The sequence below is a fragment of the Cyprinus carpio genome, chromosome B23, assembly GCF_018340385.1.
Source record: "Cyprinus carpio isolate SPL01 chromosome B23, ASM1834038v1, whole genome shotgun sequence".
Taxonomy (NCBI): domain Eukaryota; kingdom Metazoa; phylum Chordata; class Actinopteri; order Cypriniformes; family Cyprinidae; genus Cyprinus; species Cyprinus carpio.
In genome coordinates this window covers 2,865,148-2,889,014 of record NC_056619.1, presented here as the reverse complement: position 1 = coordinate 2,889,014, position 23,867 = coordinate 2,865,148, and the positions used below count along the sequence as shown (strand labels likewise).

General features: G+C 39.5%; 2 protein-coding genes across 2 annotated transcripts; one reads left to right on the top strand and one right to left on the bottom strand.

Annotated features, from left to right (window-relative positions):
- The first annotated feature begins 2,673 nt into the window (after positions 1 to 2,673).
- LOC109083437 (protein tyrosine phosphatase domain-containing protein 1-like) lies at positions 2,674 to 12,223 on the top strand. The gene is given in 11 exon segments (XM_042750736.1): positions 2,674 to 2,919; positions 3,460 to 3,494; positions 3,811 to 3,985; positions 4,277 to 4,357; positions 4,442 to 4,560; positions 4,693 to 4,830; positions 7,341 to 8,392; positions 11,590 to 11,729; positions 11,731 to 11,770; positions 11,904 to 12,014; positions 12,088 to 12,223. Coding segments are annotated over 10 exon segments (1,992 nt in total). The 5' UTR covers positions 2,674 to 2,919; positions 3,460 to 3,484; the 3' UTR covers positions 12,214 to 12,223.
- Positions 12,215 to 20,912, bottom strand: LOC109083445 (F-box/WD repeat-containing protein 12-like). Its single transcript, XM_042750737.1, has 10 exons — positions 20,759 to 20,912; positions 20,360 to 20,397; positions 20,087 to 20,256; positions 19,616 to 19,737; positions 19,284 to 19,490; positions 14,798 to 14,962; positions 13,715 to 13,925; positions 13,092 to 13,270; positions 12,880 to 13,010; positions 12,215 to 12,803 (listed from the first exon to the last, which is right to left on the bottom strand). Exons 1-10 carry the CDS (start codon positions 20,846 to 20,848, stop codon positions 12,704 to 12,706), a joined length of 1,413 nt encoding a protein of 470 aa, XP_042606671.1. The 5' UTR covers positions 20,849 to 20,912; the 3' UTR covers positions 12,215 to 12,703.
- Between the last annotated feature and the right edge of the window lie 2,955 nt (positions 20,913 to 23,867).

Genomic DNA, 23,867 nt, shown 5'->3' with positions numbered 1-23,867 from the left:
TATGACTTGAGTGCTATATTTCATGTCTTTTAAAATAATACTGTAGCTGTTATTATTCACTGAAACTTTTTCAAATTTGAGTTCAGGCTATTTATTTTTGAATAATTTACTCAGTTATGTTAAATAATTCTGATATTTTTAGCATGCCTGTCCAAATGATGTCACTGTATTTTTGGAAAAATGAAATATAAAATGTTAATATTAAAATATATTGCTAAAAAAGATTAAAGCGCTCTCCAGCCACAGCAGCCAATCACCACTGCAGATGAATGCTTATACATCACCTCTCATGACGCCGGCTCAACTTTGCTTTTTAAACTGGAAGGAAATTGCTCTTGTCCCTTAATAACAGACATAATGAGTGCTAGTTTTCACTGATGTGCAACCCATTCATGTTAATACCTCAAAAACAGTGTTTTAGTGTTTCGTGACACCTATAAATGGATCAAAACACAATCCAATTGATCGTTTACCTTTTTAGCGAGTAAAAGGCCTTTTAGTTTAATTGTGTGAATGTCCAGCTTCAGCTTGTGCTGAATGTGTTTTTGCTGTCAAATCTGTCAAATACTGTTTTTTATAAAGTAAACACAAGTATAACTTGTATTGTTAGTAATATTTCAAGATGAACACTTACTGAAGCAACGTAGATTTTATTTTTTATTGATTGTTCAGTTTTTTTTTTTTATAAGTGTGTGTGAGTTTAGATTAGGATGATTTTGATTTTGATTTGTTTTTTTTTTTTTGTTTCGCTATTGCACTGCGTTGCATTACATGTTTGGATCATTTAATTCTCATCTTACTAAGACATATTGGCGATATAGAGTGCCAAATGTAATTATCTGCTCTACTGTTATACATTTACATCACAAGCGTCAGAATTTAGTTTTACACTTTTGTCCATATAAATCTCAGCATCTGCAGCAAATTGCTTAATTTTGGGCCTCTGAAGAAATGAGTGTTTAACTTTAATCCTTGAGTATGAGCTCCATAGTCACGTGTATCACACTTTATCAGCCATAAAAGCCTGACATATCAAATATGACACTCGTATGCAAACTTTTTTACATATCTTTTTACATTTTGTCTTAATGTTCAATAAACTTAATGTCCGGTTCCATTTTAAAAAATGAGAATAACACATTTTAATTGCAGAGTGTGGTAGACGTATGTCTTATTATCATGATCCATACTGACTTTATAAGGGAATCAGAAGAGGAAAAGAAGTAGATGTCTGCTGGAATCTCAAACCAGCCAAACAACACATTTGTTCAGGGCACAAAGCACAGGTTTAGCAGTTGTGAAGTTCCAGATACTGTAATATCCCAGAATGCTGTTGTTCAGTGATTAAGGGACAGTCAGTACTGAGCACTTTCCCCTTCTCAGATTCATAACCATTATTTTAAAACAAGTCTGAGCTGTTAATATAAAATAAGCAGCCCTCTGTAGCCGTGTAAATGTGTCACACGATGAGTTTGAGGGCACGCTCAATGACACACTAATCTCACCACTGAAGCCCTTAATGTGATTTTCCGGCTTTGCCCAGAGTTTGATGATAGACTTTATTGGAAACAAGTAAACCCTAGTAATCTGTGTCCTCGCTGTAACACACGTTTAATTCACATCCAGAGAGATGGCTCTGCATGCATTCCTTCAGTATCGTTCTCTGAGACCTTTCATGAAAACTGAATATTACTTGTTCTAGAGCAGAGCAGAGTGCTTCAGTGTCATTACGGTGAGTTTCCTCTTCATCTTAAGTGTGTAAAACAGACGGCTGTTTAGGTGAACTGAGTGGACAGATCCGTTTGCTATGATGCCTGTACTGATATGATTATTATAGCACTTGTGGAGAATATGATGCACCGACACTTAAGAGGGCCAGTCAGGGTTTCTGATACTGGTTTGCACAATTTAATGATTAATAATGTCATCTATAAACAATAAAACCTCAGAACTGTTCTTTTATTCATTTAAAGTATGCATCGTCTCCCTGTACGTGTCATCATCTAAATGAGCAGTCAGTCAGGTTCAGTGGAGCAGCAGTGCGTCAGCTGTTTAACTTTCTACTTAGGAGACTCTGCTTTAATCAGATTGGCTGTAAGTCCATCAGTTTGCAAAGCTTTGAGAGCCTCACCTCATTGACGTTTTCAGTTACTGGCTTTTTGGTGGGTTGAAGTTACATTTACATTTAGTCATTTAGCAGACACTTTTATCTAATGGAAGCAATCAAAATCACCAAAAGAGCAATGATACACAAGTGCTATAACAAGTCTCAGTTAGCTTAAATGCAGTACACATAGCAAGGGCTTTTAAAATATATAATGCATTAAAAAACGAATAAATTGCTAGCATGATTAGCAAGTAACTTGCATTTTTCTAGCATGTTTCTAGCATGATTGACATTTTGCTAACATGTTGCTAGGATGATTAGCAAGTAACTAGCATGTTTAGAATTAATTTAGATCCATAAACCAAAACAAAAACAAATGTTGGGATTGCTGAAAATGTCTTTTAAGCAGCTTAATTTTTGGAAAAATTGCTGAAAAGTCAAAGTTTAAAAATAAATGAAGAACGAGACAGTTTTGTTTTTTTGGAATCATAACTGGAATCACTGGAGTGCAGCTCTGAGCGATGATGCTGTGTGTCTGTGAGGTCAGCGGTCAGAGAATGGGCTATTTCAGGAGTAAGTGGATTAGGTGGTAAACCTCCAGCTGCTTTATTCACTCTTTGGCTTGATGTGAGCACAGAACAGCAGAATTCACTCAGACACTTACTGTTTGAAAATGAGCAGGACAAAATAAATGATATCGTGTCATTTGCTTTTGATTCTAGAGTGTATGATTGAGGGACACGTTATCTATTCAGCTGTGGATTCAATGGATCGAAGAGAAAGTAAAGTTGAATTTCTCTAGCAGTTTTTGGGTGAGTAATAATAATCAGCTCATTCTCTAGTCTGAGACAATATCATTGAACAGCAAATCCAATGTGTACAGGTGAGATAATGGTGAATTAATTAAAAATGCAATTATGTTTTGAATGAAGACAGGTTATAGCCTTGATTTGAGAAGGTTTTGGATGGCTGGAACATTTCACATTTCACACCAAAAACAATTAAAAAAAGAAAATTAAATGAAAGGTATAATATTAGTATTAGTTAAAAATGTATATATCATTTTTACATTAATAATAACTGGGGAGAAACTCATCACAAAAAATAAGCAGCAAACTATTTTTGATAATAACATAAGACATGTTTATTGGGCATCAAATCAGCAAATTATAATGATTTCTGAAGCATCGTGTGCTGGAGTAAAGATGCTGAAAATACATCTTATTGTTTTTACTGTATTCCTGATCAAATAAATGCCGCTGTAATTGCGGAGTATAAGCAACAGATTCAAGTAAATCTTACTGAATCGTTGACGTCTGTAGAGCTAATTCATTTATCCTGTGCCCAAACAGATATTGCCATGGAGGAGGAAGTATCATGGACTTTGGTAAGGAATGGCAAAAACTTACAGTTACCTTGATTAATAAAATGGTGTAATAGTTTAACATCATTCTGATGATTATTAATTGACTATGTTTGACTTTGTCCTCTCGCCTTTTACATTTTAAAGACATTTTAAGTTCCTAATGTAATCAGTAAAGCAACAAAGATTTCCCATATCTACATGTCTGTTTGACATCTATATTGCAGAACTCATTAGTTGGTGAATGGTTTTGCTCACCCGAGGAAACTCTTCAGACAGTTTGAGAGTGATCAGACTCTCCTGAGTTACTAAGTAGATCATGTCTGTTTGATTCTTAAAGTGACGGGTTCCAGGGTTCCCAGAGCCAAATACACAATGGTTCGAGAGGCGCTGTGTTATGTGATCCCCTACCGTATGCAGTGCTCCATGGGATGTGGTGGACTGGCCTGCAAGTACGAGGACCCTTCACACTGGGGTGAAGACGACCAGGCCATCAGAGGAATCTACTCGTCTTGGTACACGGCATGCACTTACACCTGCTTACTTAAACATGACTTTTACCAAATGAGGTTAAGCCTCTGGCAGTCTTGTGAACCAAAGCTTCTCCCAGCACATTTTTCTGTATGCCAAACAGAGTTACAAAAATAAAGAGTTTCTTTCCCCCAAAATGTTTCCTCTTCAGAAAATCAACCGATCATCAAAGGCTTGCTTTTACATCCCAAAAATGTCAACTTTAACAAGTTTTATGCAATAACAGCATGTGCGATTGGATTAGTTCAACTCATAGCTTCTCTGTTTCTTTTTAGGATCACAGACAATCTGCTGGCCATGGCCCGCCCTTCCACCGAAATCATTGAAAAATTTGATATAATAGACCAGTTTTTGAGGTAAAACTGATGATTGCAAAAAATAAATCTGGTTTTGGAGTATGTGTTTGGTACACTTTTATAATTAGCTGTTTCGTCATGTTAATGTGGTTTGAGGACCGTGATTAACCTCCAGTGCCCTGGTGAACATGCCAGCTGTGGAAACCCGCTCGATCCCGAGAGCGGCTTCACTTACCGACCGGAGACATTCATGGAGGCTGGCAGTGAGTGACGTTGTCTGATTCCGACTAACTTTCGATATGTACTTTCCCTGTGTAATGTAAAGAATCTTCTTGACACATTGAGTTGTTCTTATGTTTTCAGGTTGTAAAGGTACTCTTGTTGCTCTATTTTAGTATATTTCTACAACTTTAGATGGAATGACTATGGTGTGGCGTCTCTCACATCCATCTTGGATATGGTGAAAGTCATGTGTTTTGCCATCCAAGAAGGCAAGCTGGCTGTTCACTGTCATGCAGGGCTTGGCAGAACAGGTACAGTTCTGTTCTATATGTTAAAATATATTTATAATTTAAAAAACATACCTGATTTATAGGTTGCTGGTTTGATCCTTACAAGCAGCCATGATCTATTATTATTGTGTCCTCAAGCAGCACACTTAGCAGTTACTCCAGAGGGATTATCTGGATAATAATGCTGCCGTAAGTTGCTTTAGTTGAAGGGGTCATGAACTGAGAAACCAAAGTTCCCTTGATCTTTTGACATATAAGAGGTCATTGTACTATAAAAACATCCTGTAAGTTTCAGAAATCATTACTTGTTAGTTTAACAGCTTATATTGAAGGCAGTCTGCCAAAACAACAGCTTGTGGAATGTTCTACTCTATGATGTATTAGTGTGGATAAGTACTGCCTCCACAGAAGATCAACACCTGCTTCTCCATTACTGCTGTTTAGCCCCACCCACAGAATCTACATCACTGCCTGTTTAGCACCGCCCACCGATTCTACATCACTGCCGGTTTAGCCCCACCCACCGATTCTACATCACTACCAGTTTAGCCCCGCCCGCCGATTCTACATCACTACCAGTTTAGCCCCGCCCACCAATTCAACATCGCTGCCTGTTTAGCCCCGCCCACCGATTCTACATCACTACCAGTTTAGCCCCGCCCGCCGATTCAACATCAGGCTTGTTTGAGATGCGCCTCGCCTCGCCTGAAATGTAGGCGAGAGTAGGCGGCTGAAGTGAGGGGAGGAGTGAAATAAGCGCAGTCAAGACGGACAGTTCTGAGCTCTCGAAGTGGAACAGATACCTACGAGATCAAAGGCAGATATCGCGTTATTCTCACTCACGTGCTGTGTTGCTAATAAACATGATATAATTTCAGTTCTGTTGCTTTTATATGAAAATAAAAATGATAAACAAGACACTCAAGGTGCTTGCTATTTAATTCCATACGAAAGCCGTATTTATCTTCCGTTTTTACTTTAATACAAACATGTATTTTAGATTTTGATAGAAAATATGACAACAATCACATATCTCACACAGATATCGCACTGTAATAGTGTTTGGGAAGATTCGTGCATAATTTAAATACATAATCACATGAAATCAGATAAAAAAAAAAATTTTTTAGAAGAGAACGCAGCATCACAGTTGTCTGAACCAATGAGCTTTAAGCTGTGTCGTCACTCGGTCGTTTCCCATCATGCTTTTGAATAGCGCAGTCGGTGGAGAGCAACTGCGCTCATCTGCTCAATCTGACACAGCCGCCTCGCCGTCGCGAGAGTTTTTAGGCACACGTCAGCATGACATCAGAGCAAGGCGGACGTAACTCGGACGCTTTTCTAACCGGCATGCATCTCGCGGTGATCACTGGTGATCGGTTCTGCGCAGATTTTGTTCATCTCAAACAAGCCTATCGCTGCCTGTTAAGCCCCGCCCACCGTTTCTACATCACTACCAGTTTAGCCCCGCCCGCCGATTCAACATCGCTGCCTGTTTAGCCCCGCCCACCGATTCTACCTCACTGCCTGTTTAGCACCGCCCACCGACTCTACATCACTGCCTGTTTAGCACCGCCCACCGACTCTACATCACTGCCTGTTTAGCCCTGCCCACTGATTCTACATCAATGCCTGTTTAGCCCCGCCCACAGATTCACGCATGTGTAGTGTTTACGAGAGTGGCGAGGTCTACGCAGAAATCAAACGATAAAGATGCTCTGAAGACAAGAAGCTGTTCAGTGTCAAGCCGTGGAAAAACAGTGTTTGTGTTGCCTTCCTTCTGATCCCAACATTAGGAAAAAGTGGATGAACTTTATTTTTAATATGATTAATGAAGATCCAGACCATGAATGAACCAATGGGCCGCTGTCCCTGCTTTATGGGCCGGTCATTGGCCAATTGAAAAAAAAAAAAAAAAAAAATCATATTATATCGACCGGCCCCCAAGTGCGTCGGCCCACCGGGCATTTGCCCGGTATGCCAGATTGTCAGTCCAGCCCTGTCCACTGGTGAAGGATGTAAGCTGTCAAACACACACAACTATTAGCCGATCACAGCAGTGGGCGTTTACTTCTGAGTCTACAATCCTCCAGACCTATTCATACAGAGCTTCTGATGAGGGGGTTAAAAACAGGACAGAAAATAGCCTGTTACTTCTTAATTATGATGTTTTTTATGTGAAAAATCTTGACAACATTATAAGGGCCCCAGCATGTGGTCCTTTCATTTACATATATGCATTTAGCAGAAGCTTTTATTGCATGAAAACATTTTTTTCAATTCATACATTCTGTGGGAATCAAACCCATGACCCTGGCATGTTTGTGCCATACTCTACTGTTCAAGCTACAGGAATGCTTTCCTGACCCCTGTCTCTCACTGACTGTCCTCTCAAGTAAAAAAAAATAAAATAAAATAAAAACAGTTTTCAATCATGTGGTAACCTACACTTAAGTGTTTGCAACCAAATTGCAACAATACCATATGTACACTAGCTGGATACTGACTCTTTTTACGTGTTGTTGTCATAGGTGTGTTGCTGGCCTGTTTCTTCTTGTTCACCACACAGATGACAGCAGACCAAGCCATTCTGTTAGTTCGAAGCAAACGACCAAACTCGATCCAGACTAGAGGACAGCTCCAGTGCATAAGGCAGTTTGCTCAGTTCCTGATTCCGCTAAGGAACGTGTTTGCTAACGCTGAGCCTAGAGCGCCACCTGTTACTCTTTCACAATACTTGAGCCGCCAGAAATATATACTGCATGGCTACGAGGCTCGGAAGCTGAGATACGTGCCAAAGCTCGTCACTCTCATCTGCAGACTCCTACTGGACATCGCAGAGAATCGCCAGGTTATCGAGGAGGACATTGTCGAGGTTCCTGACGTCACATCTGTGGTAGAGAAATCTTTCAACGAGAGTTCAGTGTATCAGTTAAACAGAGAGATTTTGGGAAATGGGATGACTCTGATCAGGCCACGTCTTCCAGGTCTACCCAGAGCCAATAGAGGCAACACACAACCTCTTTACTATGTCCGTAAGAGCCTCAGCTACAGCGAGTCTGACCTCCAGAGGTTAGCAGCGTCTTTAAACCTCTCGGATAACCCTCTCGGGGTTTTAGCCAGCATCCACTCAACTACCATCAGCAATCAGCTGGGAGCTTTCAACTGTGTTTCCCAGAACTACGTCACTCCTTCTCTGGGGGCTTGTAAGGGCAATCCCATCTACAGCTCAACCAGCAATATATGGGAGCTGAAAACACTTATGGACCAGACAGAAGGATCTCTACTGCTCAAAACAAGGAGGCAGTCTGTCCTGCAGCGAAGCCAATCTTTAGGCATTTCAGACGAGAAAAGCACAACGAACATCGCCAGAATATTGTCCTACTGGAGGAAAGACTGCAAGCAAAGTTCTGACCCTGACGAGGCTCAACTCAATGAAAAAGAGCATTCGGAGGTGCCCTTCATCACCGTCCAGTCCGAGCTGTCTCTGGAGTCGCGTCACCTCCTGGTGGCTCAGTCCCTTGCGGTAGACCTTGAGAAGGATGGAGAGAAGGAGCAAATTCAGAAGGTGTCTACTTGCCAGGTAGGTGCATGTACTGATTTACTAAGAAGTATTAAAGATGTATTAGAGTATTAAATTGAGGGTGTATTATTATATCTGTCTTTGGTTTTGGTATATCCCTATGTTGTTTGTTAATTTTTATATGCTTCATGTCTACTGTCACTTTTAAATTTGTCCCATTCTCAATTAAAAAAAAAATTTCCTGGTAATTTACTCTGCCCCATGTTATCCAAGATGTTCATGTCCTTCTTTCTTCAGTCAAAAAATCACTTTGGAGAGGTCACGTGTGATGTAGGCAGAAATACCAAGCCAGTGTTTACAAAGCAAATGTGCAAAGACTAAATCAAACGCCCTTGACAAAAAAAAAAAAAAAGTAAAACAATGACGATTTTAAAGTAGCAGGAGAAAATCAGATAGAGTTCAGAACTACATCTGCCTACGTCATGCATGATCTTTCTTATGTGATTAAGTAATGCAAAGTCATGAGCGAGTATCGCAGAGCTGGTGCAAGATTTATTTATTTATTTTTTTAGAAAATGTCATTTTGGGTAGATAAGAACCTTATTCCTCTGATGGTATCATATAGAGCCATTTGAAGCTGCATGGAAACCTTGATTTCTTAAAAATAAAATAAAAAACCTTCAAAAAATTAATTAATCTTTTCGACTGAAGAAAGAAAGACATGAACATCTTGGATGACATGGGGGTGAGTAAATTATCAGGATTTTTTCTGGAAGTAACTAATCCTGTAAAGTTAAAGTAGGAATTGGCAGCTCTGGTCCTGGAGGGCCACAGTCCTGCAGGGTTTACTTCAATACCTAAGAGTGGTGTGACGTGTAGCCATTCTAGCCAAGTATGGCAACCCATACTCAGAATTTGTGCTCTGCATTTATCCCATCTAAGTGCACATATACCACACCATTTTTGCTGCCTACTGGGGGTTAGGTGTACCAAGGGGCACCTAATGGTGCTTTTCCACTGCACTGCACGGCTCAGTTTTGGGGGTTTTCCATTGCATACAGTAGCTTGTACCTGGTTGAGGTTCCACGTAAGCCGTACTTATACTAAAATGTGACTAGCAAACTCTGCAGATCACTGATTGGTCAGAGAGATTCATCACTGCCAGTGTCATTGGATTTGCGACACAAGACATCAAACCCTCTAGATTTAAATAGTCAGCAACAGCCACTGTAGTATCATTTGTTTGCATGTCCTTTTTAAACGACTTGCTTTAACCAACCACTGCATGCAACTTGAAAAATCAATTGGCTTTATCGTGGTCAGTTAATCAGGTGGCAGCACAACTAAAACGATCAGTCTATAATCCCACCCATTTTAAAGCAGTACTAAACTGCTGTGGAAAAGCAAACCAAGCCAAAGTAAAGTGAGTTGAGCACCATTAATCATGGGTTTGAGGGTGGAAGAGAGTGATGTTCATTCACTTCTCCCACCTACAGTTCCTGTCGGTACTGAGAACTGAACCCGTTAATCAAACACATCTGAAAAGTCCAACCGAACTGCTTGGAAATAACAGGCAGGTGTGTCTGATTAGGGACAGAACTAAACACTCCAGGTCCCTCCAGGACCGAAGTTGTCCATCCCTGGTCTAGGGTGTGTTTGAGGAGCAGAGGTGTCTTTAGGTGCTTCAGATCTCCCACACCTCCAGACATGAGTGTCCATCATTGCTGCATTGTTTTTGAGATACCCGCTCCATTTTAGAGGAAACTGCTCTACAATTCACTTCACAGAGTGTCTATTTACACTGTGCAAATGGCCCGCCTCGTTGGCAGAGGCTATTTACATTAACTCCACCCATCGACGTGTGATTGGGGCTCGTCAACAATACAACAGACGATCGCTCTAACATCAGCTCCAGTGGTGTAGATAATTAAATGCGTGCTGTAGTCATTTTTGACTCAATCAACCTGGGTACGAATCCGCCTTTTGCCCTTTTTTCTCTGTTTTCAAATCTCATCAGAATGGCATTTATTTTGTAATAAAAATGAAGAAAATAATCAAAAAGTTTAAAATAAAGTATCAGGTAGGTTTAGGATAGGGGTAGGGAGGGCTTTAATGTCCCAATAAGGTGGTATCCATGTAATATTTTGAAATAAACTATAATTTACACTCAATACCTTATTATTGCATACTTTTTTGTACTACAATACTGAGGTGCAGATATAATTGCCACTATTTGCAATAAGTACTAAAGCAGAAAATCCTGATATTTTAACAGTGTAAAAAAAAGAATCTATAACTACTTGCACTTTATTTTCACTTAGTGTAAACATCATCTATCACAAAGAAAATATGCTATTTTCACTTTTCTAGTAGTAGTCTATCGCTACTTACACTTTACTTTATATTCCATCCAATGTTGCCAAGTCTGCAGGTTTCCTGTGGAATTGGGCTACTTTAACACTGTTGCCGCGTGTTGTTTTTCATGTCCGCGGGTTGAAGCGACCCCAAATACATGATATTTAGCCCCTGCAATGCGAGTTTTACCAGGGAAACTTCGCCAAAAAACGTGTATTTTACCCACCGGAATGCGATTTTTACCAGGGGACCCCCTCAAAACACCAGTGTGCTAATTTTGCATAGCAGTTCGGCGGATTTTGTTGTGAAAACCTGGCAACCCTGATCCCATCAGATTTGGAGTGTTGATCTTGGTGTCTTCGTGACCTGAATCTATGTTTGGTGTATGGTCTCAGATAAGACTGCAGCCTATTTTCATTTTTTTTTAGGAGATGAAGTTGCCACTGTCTCTTCAACATTTTAGAGAGGTTGCATGACTGAATGGCTTCTTAGTTCTACTTCATGCTCGGGTCCAGACCTCCTCTTCATTAAAGATTACATTTACATTTAGCAGACGCGTTTATCCAAAGCAACTTACAAATGAGGACAATGGAAGCAATCAAAATGAACAAAAGTGCAATAATATGCACTATCAATTCAGCATTTTCTGTGTTAATATAATGCTTTATCTAGTTGGTGACCAACAGGTCAGGGGTTTATGTGGCCTACTTTTGTGCATCCCAGTCCTTTCAATGACTTCAGCATGTAAAGTTTTAGCCTGCTTACAGAAGACAGGCAGCTCTGCATGATGGACCTAGTTGTTGTCTACTCGGGCCAAACAACAATCTCTTCACATCATGTACTTATCTTACTCTCAGAAAGCTTAGGTTAGATTTTCTGTATTTGTTAATTCTTCTCCGCAGGCAGATCTTAATCGTCAAGGTGCGTGGGAGCGACTGTGTTTGGAAAAAGACCCATTTATTCTGTCTGGAATCATGTGGTCCTGGCTGGAGCAGCTCAAAGAGCCAATCATCTCAGCTCATGATGTTCACACACTAACAGAGCACCCAGGACCCCCAAACTGTGCTCAATTGCCTAGATAGGGTAAGATTTAAATATCAGAGCTGTTCTTTTAAACTTTAGATTAGTATGGTTCAATATGACTAACAAGAGGCATTTCATGAGTACATTTGAACTTTGTTCCATGATGTGAATCTGTTATTATTACCATCTTCAGGCTTCAAGAGAAACGGTGATGTGCATTCTGGACTGTTTCGCTCATTTATTGACAACAACTGAGGAAATCGAGAGTGCTTTCCTGGAGCGAGCGACAAAAGCTTTCACAAAGGTACTGTGTGTCATTCTGAGAGGTCCTGAAATGTTTAAATGAATACTTTTATTTACCGTGGTGCTCTCTTTAGATGAAAAACACAGATGGTGGGAAGAGCGTCCACAAAATCATGAACGGGGTCTTGAAGCTTGTTCTGCATCGTTTGAGGAACGAGTTTGAGGTCAATCACATGCAACAATCACTAAACTACAGTTAACTACAATGAGAATGAGTTTATTTACATCTTTGTCCAACGTCAAAGACAAGCTCCACACATTTCTTTGGTTGTTCCTCAGCTCTCGGTTCAGATGAAGAATCCAGCATGTGATTTAGCCCACAGATAGACTGAATTATAATGTCCCATTTTTAGATGTTAGAAAATGTGTTTTACATGGTGAATTGTTTGATGTAAACTGTATGTTATGTGCCATAGTGCTAATACTTGAAAAGCATTGCAACTCTCATTTTTGTACCATGTTTGTACAATTATTTGTAATAAAAATAATTAGATTGCACACAACTAGGAATTAAATCTTCATCTTCATTTTACATTAACAAAGATGTGAATATGTGATATTATTTTTTGCAAACAATCATACCTGTGTGAAAAACATTAGTTCTTAATGTAAGCATCTTTGGCTCTATCATGCTATACATGGATCTGGTCAGTAAGTACAAAAGATCTGAATACATCTGGTGGTTTTAGGTCAGAAATCAAAGGTATAAGCCTTCAGGACATCGTTTCCATCCACTGACTCCACAGAGCCCACAATACTCGAATGATCACAGGCAACGTTGGTGAATCCTCTGGAAATATATATAAAAAGGGTAAATTTACCTGTTAAAACACTGTGCATGTACAAATGCTCCGTGACAGCTGTACCTGGATCTTGTGATGGAGCCTCCGAGCAGCTGATACTGGCTCTGGAGTGTATGCCCATGCACTGGATCGCTTCTCCAGGTCAGTATTCTGAGAGACAGGTCACGAGATGCTGTCACCACCCGAAAACTGTCCTGCGAGATCAGCACAATGCATCTTCAGAAGTGAAACCATTCACCGGGAGAGTTCTGATATTGAACGGTCGATCAGCCTACCACACAAAGAGCAGTGATTGGCTGTGAATGGTCTTCAAAACTAGTGATGAGTTCTCCTTTAATCGTGTAGACCTTCAGATGGTTTCCGTCTGTAACGAGAAGAGTGCTGCTCCCTCTCGCCTCCAGAATGACGTCCGAACGATGGCTTAGCGCCACCTGAAAAGAGGCGACTTGCTGAGCTAAAATGAGAAGGCATGACATATACTGTATCAGCAGAGGTTACTGCATCATTCCTAATACATTTGTAAAAATGTGACCTGACTGGACCAGTCATTACCAGTCATTAGGGTCAATTCTTTTAAATTGATGTATGGTTTGTTAGTAGGACAATATTTGGCTGAGATACAACTATCTGAAAATCTGGAATCTGAGGGTCTAAGTAAAAATCTAAATATTGAGAAAATCTTCTTTAAAGTTCTTAGCAATGCATATTACTAATCAAAAATTAAGTTTTGATATATTTACAGTAGGAAATTTACAAAATATCTTCACAGAACATGATCGTTACTTAATATCCTAATGATTTTTGGCATAAAAGAAAAATGGATAATGTTGACCCATATAATGTATTGTTGGCTATTGCTACAAATATCCCCGTGTTACAATACATTTTTAAGGCCAACCTTGTGTTTCCTTTTTGTATTTGGACTCCTTCAGGGTCAGGTCAAAGACTGAGAGCGTGTTGTTGTTGAAGCGGCCGTCGGAGTGGATGAGTGCGAGCCGTGCGGGTTGAGACGGCAGAAACACGGCAGCACAACAGCCAGCGACCGGCAGACTCTGACTCAGACGCTCCTCATCTTCAGCAGCCAGACACACACTCTCACTGTAGAAAACCTCCCCAGACACACACCAGCTCAATATTGTGATGCAGGGATGAGTTAGCATTTTAGCACTTCGACCTGAACTCAGTGGGTTTCTGAATGAATTTATGGTCTTTTCACCATTTATTCTACAGCATAAAATTCATCAGTTTGCTAAACAGAGGTGCAGAGGTTGTCAGAGATATTAAACATCATCACACCGTACAGATAAACTCATCTACTCACTTTCACAGCCTCATGCTCCTGCAAACCAATCAAACTCAAACTTTCAGGACAAAGAGCTGTCAGAGCTTAATGATGGTGATGTTAAAGTCATGTGACCATGGTGTCGTTTCTTCATAGTCTAGATTTGTTTTTATATAGTTTATAGTCTACTTGTTTATCTCTCTTTAATTCATTGTGGTTTAAGATCATTGTGATGAACAAAACGCTTAAGAAAAATATATTTTTGTTGGTCAGAAATCCAGAAGCCAAAGGTAAAATCCTATTGGGTTTTTGTTGAGGGATTGCAGCACTGCAAAATCAAATAAAAACGACAGTACGTCTGACAAACTAATGACTAGAAGTAATTAAATCTACATGTTTTGGAGGTTATCATAAAATATTCCACACACATATTCATATCAAAAGTATCTCAGTCACAGTCCGTGGGTGATTGCTATGAACAGTCTACTTTCTTCCACTGAGAATTTGACTATTAAACCATTTTTGACGAATGAAGCTGCAATGACACACTCTTGAGGTTTCTGCAGAACTATACATCACATGGCTGCTCTGTTTGAAAGCTTTATATTGATTTATTTCTGGAACCGTACTGCTGTGCTGTTTCACATCTGTTCCAACAATGAAATGGACTGAAATCAGATTTGGGAGCATTCGCCTTACCTTCGGCCTCAAGTCAAGATTTTCTCTGGAGGCAGCGAGTATCCATTTTCTATCTGGTGATGAGCGGAGGAGGTTTAAACTGAAGGAGTCGCACACCACGTGCCTCGAGACCTCAGACAGCGCAGGGCAGGTCAAGACCACCAGAGACCCTAGGACAGTTCCCACCTACAAACACAAGATCACACTTACTACACATTCACTGTGACTTCACACTGAGCAGTCTGTTCAGACACGACCAGTCGAACGCTTCTGAACACTCACATTTATAATGTTTTCAAAGAAGTCACCAAGCCTGCATTTATTTGAGCCAAAGTACAGCAAACACGGTAATATTGTGAAATATTTTTACTATTTAAAATAACTGCTTTCTATCTGAATATATTTTAAAATGTAATTTGTTTCTGTGATGCACAGCTGTATTTTCAGCATCATTACTCCAGTCTTCAGAGTCACATGATCTTCAGAAATCATTCTAATATGATGATTTGCTGCTCAAAAACACATTATTATTATTCTGTTGAAAACAGCTGAGTATAATTTTTTTTTTAGGTTTCTTTGATGTAGCGTGAACCAGACAAATTAAAGATTCGATCGGGAGCCTGGTTGAAACATGAGCCGAATTCCACAGAAAGGCAGGATGTTGTAAATCAACTCCCAGCACCACAGTCTGATAACCAACTAACTCTTTCAGAGAACAGCTTTCAACATTAACACCATTAGAACAATTATTGACAATTTCAATTCGAAGAAGAGATTGTCTAATTTGGGGCAAGTAATCGAAGAGATGGACAGTCTGACCCTCACATGTAAAGCCATGAGAGTAAACAAGATCGTTGGATTGACTTCCCCCCACCTAGCAAAACCAGACTGAAATTCCTAAGGAGACCTGTTAACCCCTCTGGTCTTCACAGGACATATCCTTTCTCCCCAGAATGGCACAGAGAATGCCTTCCAATGCATATATGCCACCAAAATGAACTCAAAAAAGACTTCTAAATGGATATCAGTCCATTGCTCAACTTCATATCATACATGTAACCCACACATTTGACTTTAATGTTTCTAATCACTTATTGTGTATGTCTTTTTAAATAACTCTTGAATAGCTTAAGGGATCATATTCATGTTTAGTATGTGTGTGTTCGAATCTTCTTGCTTGAAACGTTTCTGACCATCAGTTATTTATCAAATGTATCATATTCTTGTTATAGAATCATGTCCAAATTATACCCTGCAAGAGCGGGAAAATTCGGACCTCGTGCTTGATAAGATAACATATGATTTATGAATGGGTGGGACAAACATCGCAACACACCGAGAAAAGACAATATCTAATTGGTCAAGACAACATTTGAGGTGTGGCCAAAAGGCCAGTTTAAATACTCAGGACACCATCAAATTTTGCTTTTAGCTTTAGCTTTGAGCTTGCGTTTAGCTTTTGCTATCAGTCATGCCGGCTTTTAGCCTGCTTTTAGTCATGCTTTGTAATCACTTTTAGCGTTCTTCGAGCGCCGTTCCAGCGTGCTTCGGCCTGCACGCCTGCTGCTACTTAGCCACGATGAGAAGAAACACCACCTAGTCTCGTCAAACTTTACTTCTTTTCTTTTCCGTTTGAGAGTTCGTGTTCTGAGTTAAGTTTTGTAACGCCGTGTCTCCGAGTCTGACCTCGAGTGCCCGTTCAACTACAACCAGCCCACAACTCTGCATCTTCAGCCTACGCCCAACCACGGGCTTCCCAAGACGTCACTTCAACGACTACTGAACTTCCAGCCAATCAGCAACCTCGGGAAACCCCCTTTTCAGCGACAACAAAGGGAACCCCGTTACACAGGCATCACAAGTAACGTACCTCCAGACTCTGATCTGTACTGGTGTTATCTAATATAATTTTAACCTAATTGATGAACTCAATGCGAGGGTTAATTAAGTGATTGATGGTTGTTAATGTCTATGCAATTTCTCGTATTGCTGTAAACTTGGGATTTCACATTTTCATTCTTTTAAACTCATTATTTTCTAACTTTCTATCTTCCTGCAACTTGTGTGAATGTGTGAGTGCGTGTGCTTATGTGTTAGATTAGTTTATATGTCTTAGATTTATCTAATAAAGCCTTATTTATATTGAAAAGAGAAGTATCTTGTGTTTTGTGCTCACAAGTTAAAGGGATAGTTCACCCAAAAATCAAAATTATGTCATTAATGACTCACCCTCATGTTGTTCCAAACCCGTGAGACCTCCGTTCATCTTCGGAACACAGTATAAGATATTTTAGATTTAGTCCGAGAGCTTTCAGTCCCTCCATTGAGAATGTATGTACGGTATACTGTCCACGTCCAAAAGGGTAATAAATACATCTTCAAAGTAGTTCATGTGACATCAGAGGGTCCGTTAGAATTTTTTGAAGCATCGAAAATACTTTTTGGTCCAAAAATATCAAAAACTACGACTTTATTCAGCATTGACTTCTCTCCCGGGTCTGTTATGAGCGCGTTCACAGCACATCCGGTTCGCGAACGAATCACTCGATGTAACCGGATCTTCTTGAACCAGTTCACCAAATCGAACTGAATCGTTTGAAACGGTTCGCGTCAACAATAAGCATTAATCCACAAATGACTTAAGCTGTTAACTTTTTTAACATGGCTGACACTGCTTATGATTTATAATAAAATGATATCCCGGAGTAATTCATTTACTCAAACAGTACACTGACTGAACTGCTGTGAAGAGAGAAGTGAAGATGAACACCGAGCCGAGCCAGATAACGAACGAAACATTGACTCGTTCTCGAGTCAAGAACCGGTTGCATCGGTTTTCGGATCACCAGTAGTGATGGGAAGTTCTGTTCTTCTCCGCGAACCGGTTCTTTCGGACAGTTTGATTCAATAAACCGGTTGCCGAAAACGGTTCACCAGTTCTTTTGCGCTCGACGTAATGACTTCATTGGCGATGATTGCCCTTGATTCAAGCCTTCGGTTTACCCGCGCTCATAACATTAGCACAGAATCGGTTCAGAATCAATCACCAAAAGAACCAGTTCGGTTCAGACGCGCTGTGTGTCAGTCTGAATCACGCATGCACAGTATCATCAGCTCCTCGCTTCTCGAATCGCACGCGTCCGACAGAAACGGTTTTTGACTCGAGAACGAGTCAATGTTTCGTTCGTTATCTGGCTCGGTTCAGTCAGTGTACTGTTTGAGTAAATGAATTACTCCGGGATATTGGTTTATTTGAACTCAGAGGGAGTGTCAGCCATGTTAAAAAAGTTAACAGCTTAAGTCATTTGTGGATTAATGCTTATTGTTGACGCGAACCGTTTCAAACGATTCAGTTCGTTTTGGTGAACTGGTTCAAGAAGATCCGGTTACATCGAGTGATTTGTTCGCGAACCGGATGTGCTGTGAACGCGCTCATAACAGACCCGGGAGAGAAGTCAATGCTGAATAAAGTCGTATTTTTTGATATTCTTGGACCAAAATGTATTTTCGATGCTTCAAAAAATTCTAACGGACCCTCTGATGTCACATGGACTACTTTGAAGATGTTTTTATTACCTTTCTGGACGTGGACAGTATACCGTACATACATTCTCAATGGAGGGACAGAAAGCTCTCGGACTAAATCTAAAATATCTTATACTGTGTTCCGAAGATGAACGGAGGTCTCACGGGTTTGGAACGACATGGGGGTGAGTCATTAATGACATAATTTTCATTTTTGGGTGAACTATCCCTTTAATGTCTTAAACTGCTGATCTTGTTACTGTGCTAATTACTAGTGTTTTCACTATACTTTGGATATTAATATCCAGCGCAGATTTGATGTTATACGGCTCGTTCAGTGAATTGCTGGCCGTTTCAGTGATCAGCCGTGAAACAGTGATTCTGTTCAAATTCCCTTTAAAATCTTAAATGATTCCCTTTGAGCTAAATTGACCTGTTTCCCTTACATTGATGAAAAGAAAGTTCAGAAGAACAGCATTTATCTGAAATAGAAATCTTTTGTAACATTATAAATGTCTTAATCATCACTTTTGATCAATTTAAAGCATCCTTAAAACTATTAATTTCTATAATACAAAAAATATATTATACTGTTTCCAAGGTTTTGAATGGTATAGAGTATAATGTTACAGGAGCTTTTTATTTCAGATAAATGTTGATCTTTGGATCTTTCTGTTCATCAAAGAATCCTGAAAAGAAAAGCAAAAAATACTCAAGCTGTTATAAATTTTGATAATCAGTAAATCAGCATATCAGAATGATTTCTGAAGATCATGTGACACTGAAGACTGGAGTAATGATGCTGAAAATACAGCTTTGATCACAGGAATATATAATAGTTTAACAGATATTCAAATAGAAAGCAGTTATTTTAAATAGTAAAAATATTTCACAATATTACTGTTTTTGCTGTATTGTGGATCAAATAAATGCAGGCTTGGTGAGCAGAAGAGACTTCTTGGTTGTGTACATGATAGCATACCATGAGAAAAGATCTGTCTCCGTTGTTGAATGACAGCAGTGTGGTCCTAGAGAACCCAGACTGGAAGCAGGCCACCTCCTCTCCAGTCGCACCCTTCCAGGTTTTGATTGCTCCTGTGCTGTCAGAAGTCACAACAACAGACTGCCCCGGGTCAACCGTGATGTCCTGCATGGGGCTCTGAGCAGGGCTTGACCATAAACTAATACCCTGCATGGAATATCAAATGACATGATGAGTCTTTCTTTTGCTTTTGGGGTGAAATATTCCCCCGGCGTTTCTTGAGACCCAGATTCATTCCTGCACACTTTTATGAGGTCTCATGCCTGTGATACCTTGTGAATGTCCCATGCTTTGACGGTGCCGTCTGTAGATGCACTGCACACCACTGGTGTCTGCTTCCACACATCTGCGCAGCCGTCGTTTCCAGCCAGGTACACAACACCAACAACCCTGCCTGAGCAATCACAGACAGACTGAAGCAACGGAGCAGAACCTAAAACAGCTCCTGATGTGCTTTACACCAGCGTTACAGCTACACCGCGTGCAGAACTATTAGATATTCTGATCACATTTTTTTTCCAAACACATTTGACCAATTCCAAACCACATTAATCTTAATAACTACTATTAATGTTGTATTTAATCATTTATAGGTGATATATAATTGTCCATGAAGGCTGGAAGTGAAAAACTCCTTATATTCAGGTGTGCAGAATTATGAAGCAGGTTTTCTTTTACTGATAACTAATAATTGTGCATGTGGTGTACATGTTTGCTGAGCTCTTGAGGATGAGGTCCCTTGCCTTTATGGCCTCGCAGGCTTTTGCACGTGTAGTCCGCACAGGACCTGCCTGTTTTCATCTTCATCTCCAGGTGAGAGCGGCGCAGGTAATAAGCCTTCCACGAGTGTGTTCCCGCGTCCGAGAGCAGCTGCGAAACATTGCAGAAACTCCATCTCTGCAGACACATTCTCCTACACGAGGATTTGCTCATCAGAACAACAGCCATGTTTACAGCGACAGCAGCCCTTCCACATCATAAGATGAATGCACTTGTCCTGTACAGATGTGACTTACCTCCACAGCCATGGCGTCTCTGCAGCATCATACCACTCCTAAACAAAAAGTGTATTTTCATGTCTTTTGTAGAGGCGTCCAAAAGTCTGACCGCTACTGAAAATGCTTAAATTTTACTCAATATATAATATATATAACATATATACACTGCTGTTTAAAAGTTTGGGATCAGTAAGATTGTGAATGTTTTCTTATGCTCATCAAGGCTGTATGTATTCATAAACATTCATATTTATAAATGTAAATGTACTGCACTGCAAATGGAATGTTTGTCAATATTCCAATAATCAGGCATCATTTCCTCTTTATTCAGCAGCAGCATATATATATGATACAGGCCTATATTATAACCTCTGCTTTACTAATAAGTTACTAATAAGTTTCTATTAAGTCTCCTACCTTACAGACTGTGGATGCTCTGATTAAATCTTCATCCTGAAGAAGCGAGAAAACACTGACCAGACAGTCCAGAGGTAAACTTTGGCACATTTCTACAGTGATCGCAGCACCGCCGCGTTACTGTCAGTTCCGGGGTGACGTCATCGTGATGCGTTCCACGGAACACCCTCAGGGACACGTGATTACGTAATTATTTAATCATTCTTCTATAATCTCCTAAAATATTAAACCTACTGAAATGTTGTCAATTAAGTCTCTATAATTAGCCTAGAACGAAAAATGATTTCTATAGTAAAGTCTACAGTACACAGTACATATTAACAGTATTTATTATGTTATTATTGTCATTGTCTTTTCAGCTTTAAAATGATCAAAAGCTGTGTTTAAAGTAATCACTGTGTACAGTGCTGCGATTAAAGAAAATAAACGATACTAAATAAGTAGAAGAGCTCCTCCTCTCGTCCAGTCAGGACTTGGCAGTGACTATATCACTGAGACAGAACACTGAATCATGTTTAAATAATCTCGAGGAATATTAATGGTATCTGCTACATTTATCATTGCTGTTGGTTCTGTTCTGTTACCCTGCTCCTGTCCATGCTAGGCTGCCATGGACCTAAACCTAAAATGTTTGCTAATCGTAAGTCATATTGACGACAGTGGTCCTGACAGAAGTAGCTATAGGCCTATAATAGATTTTAGATTTGGTTTATTTTTAGTTATTTTAACATAAAGTGAATGGAAGTGTTGCCTCAGTAACAAGCTGAAAAAAGTTTAAGCTTTTTAATATTTTATTTCAGTTATTGTTTATTTTGCAAGTAATGATTTCATGGTTTAAGTTTTAATTAACAAACCCCTCATTCAGACCATCATTTTCACATCAGTCCACTTTCCACAGCAGAAACAGATTTGTGATAACTTTGCTAATTTATATTCAAAAAAAAAAAAAAAAAAAACCTGAATAAAGTGGTCTGAGTACTTTCTGAAAGAACATGTCATATTTTGTCAAGGATGACTTTATATAAAATACTCTCATAACATTTTACAGAAGACTGTCAGTATTAGAGAAATCTTGTGCCATTCCAGAGAGACTTCACCACACTATTACTGCAGTGACCTTCAAGCTAGCGCTGCGCTTGAATGGAGTGGAGTACAGTCATGAAAAGGCATCTTGTCTTGAAATGATGCCCAACAGGAAAGACACTCGACTGGAGCTGAGCTGAGGAGAACTACTATTATTTTAGGTGACAATATGTGCTCTGTTGTTGTGAAATTATATGTAGGAACAGTACAAACTTTAGAGTCACAGATTTCATCTGACCAGCATTTATCCTTTTTTTTTTTTTGTATCCAAGTCTTTTTGCTACATTTTTTTATTTTTATTTTTATTTTTTTTAACTACAGCTATAAACAGTTAAACAATATTTGATCATAATAACGTTACATAATAATACATATATTTTTTACTATTTCTCTACAAAATATTTTAGAAGTTTATGATCTGATATTTAGCCATTCTGTGAAAGCTAGATAGTTCATGTAATAAACAGCTCTCTGGGCAAAATGTGGTAAAATTTACCATAACTAAGACAATAACCCTTTTTAAAGGGGTCATATGAAATTGCTAAAATAAGGAAATTATTTTGTGTATTTGGTGTAATGAAATGTGTTTATGCACTTTAAGTTTAAAAGACACATTATTTTCCACATACTGTACATTATTGTTTCTCCTCTATGCCTCGCCTTTCTGAAACACGTAGATTTTTACAAGGCTCATCGCTCTGAAAAGTGAGGTGTGCTCTGATTGGCCAGCTATCCAGTGTGTTGTGATTGGCCGAATACCTCAAGTGTGTGACGACGTTTCTATGTGGCGTGTTATGCCCTTCACCATAAGTGATTTTGTCTATTACTGGGGCACAGCGAGACAAAACCAATGAAACCCATTACAAATGTTGCATTTTTAGCATCCAGTGGGGACATAATTACTGATTATAATGACTCATTCTGTCTTTTTATGCATTGCGTTGCATATGCTGCATAAACATAAAACCATGTCTGCATTTGTGATTGGAGAAAGAACAAACAACAAGCACTATTCTACACTGCTCTAAACTCATGTTTAAATCATCAGTGGCAAATCCCTTACATATGTAAACATACAAACCCAATTCCAAAAAAGTTGAGACACTGTACAAATTGTGAATAAAAACAGAATGCAATGATGTGGAAGTTTCAAATTTCAATATTTTATTCAGAATACAACATAGATGACAAATCAAATGTTTAAACAGGCTTCTGAACTGAGCGCTGATAACAGCTTAGGTTGTCCTTGTCCTCTTTAGTCCGGATGACATGGCGTCCCAGTTTTCCAAAAAGAGCTTCAAATTTTGATTCGTCTGACCACAGAACAGTTTTCCACTTTGCCACAGTCCATTTTAAATGAGCATTGGCCCGGAGAAAACACCTGTGCTTCTGGATCATGTTTAGATATGGCTTCTTTTTTGAACTATGGAGTTTTAGCCGGCAACGGCGAATGGCACGGTGGATTGTGTTCACCGACAATGTTTTCTGGAAGTATTCCTGAGCCCATGTTGTGATTTCCATTACAGTATCATTCCTGTATGTGATGCAGTGCCGTCTAAGGGCCCGAAGATCACGGCATCCAGTATGGTTTTCCGGCCTTGACCCTTACGCACAGAGATTGTTCCAGATTCTCTGAATCTTTGGATGATATTATGCACTGTAGATGATGATAACTTCAAACTCTTTGCAATTTTTCTCTGAGAAACTCCTTTCTGATATTGCTCCACTATTTTTTCGCCGCAGCATTGGGGGAATTGGTGATCCTCTGCCCATCTTGACTTCTGAGAGACACTGCCACTCTGAGAGGCTCTTTTTATACCCAATCATGTTACCAATTGACCTAATAAGTTGCAAATTGGTCCTCCAGCTGTTCCTTATATGTACATTTAACTTTTCCGGGCTCTTATTGCTACCTGTAACTTTTTTGGAATGTGTAGCTCTCATGAAATCCAAAATGAGCCAATATTTGGCATGACATTTCAAAATGTCTCACTTTCAACATTTGATATGTTATCTATATTCTATG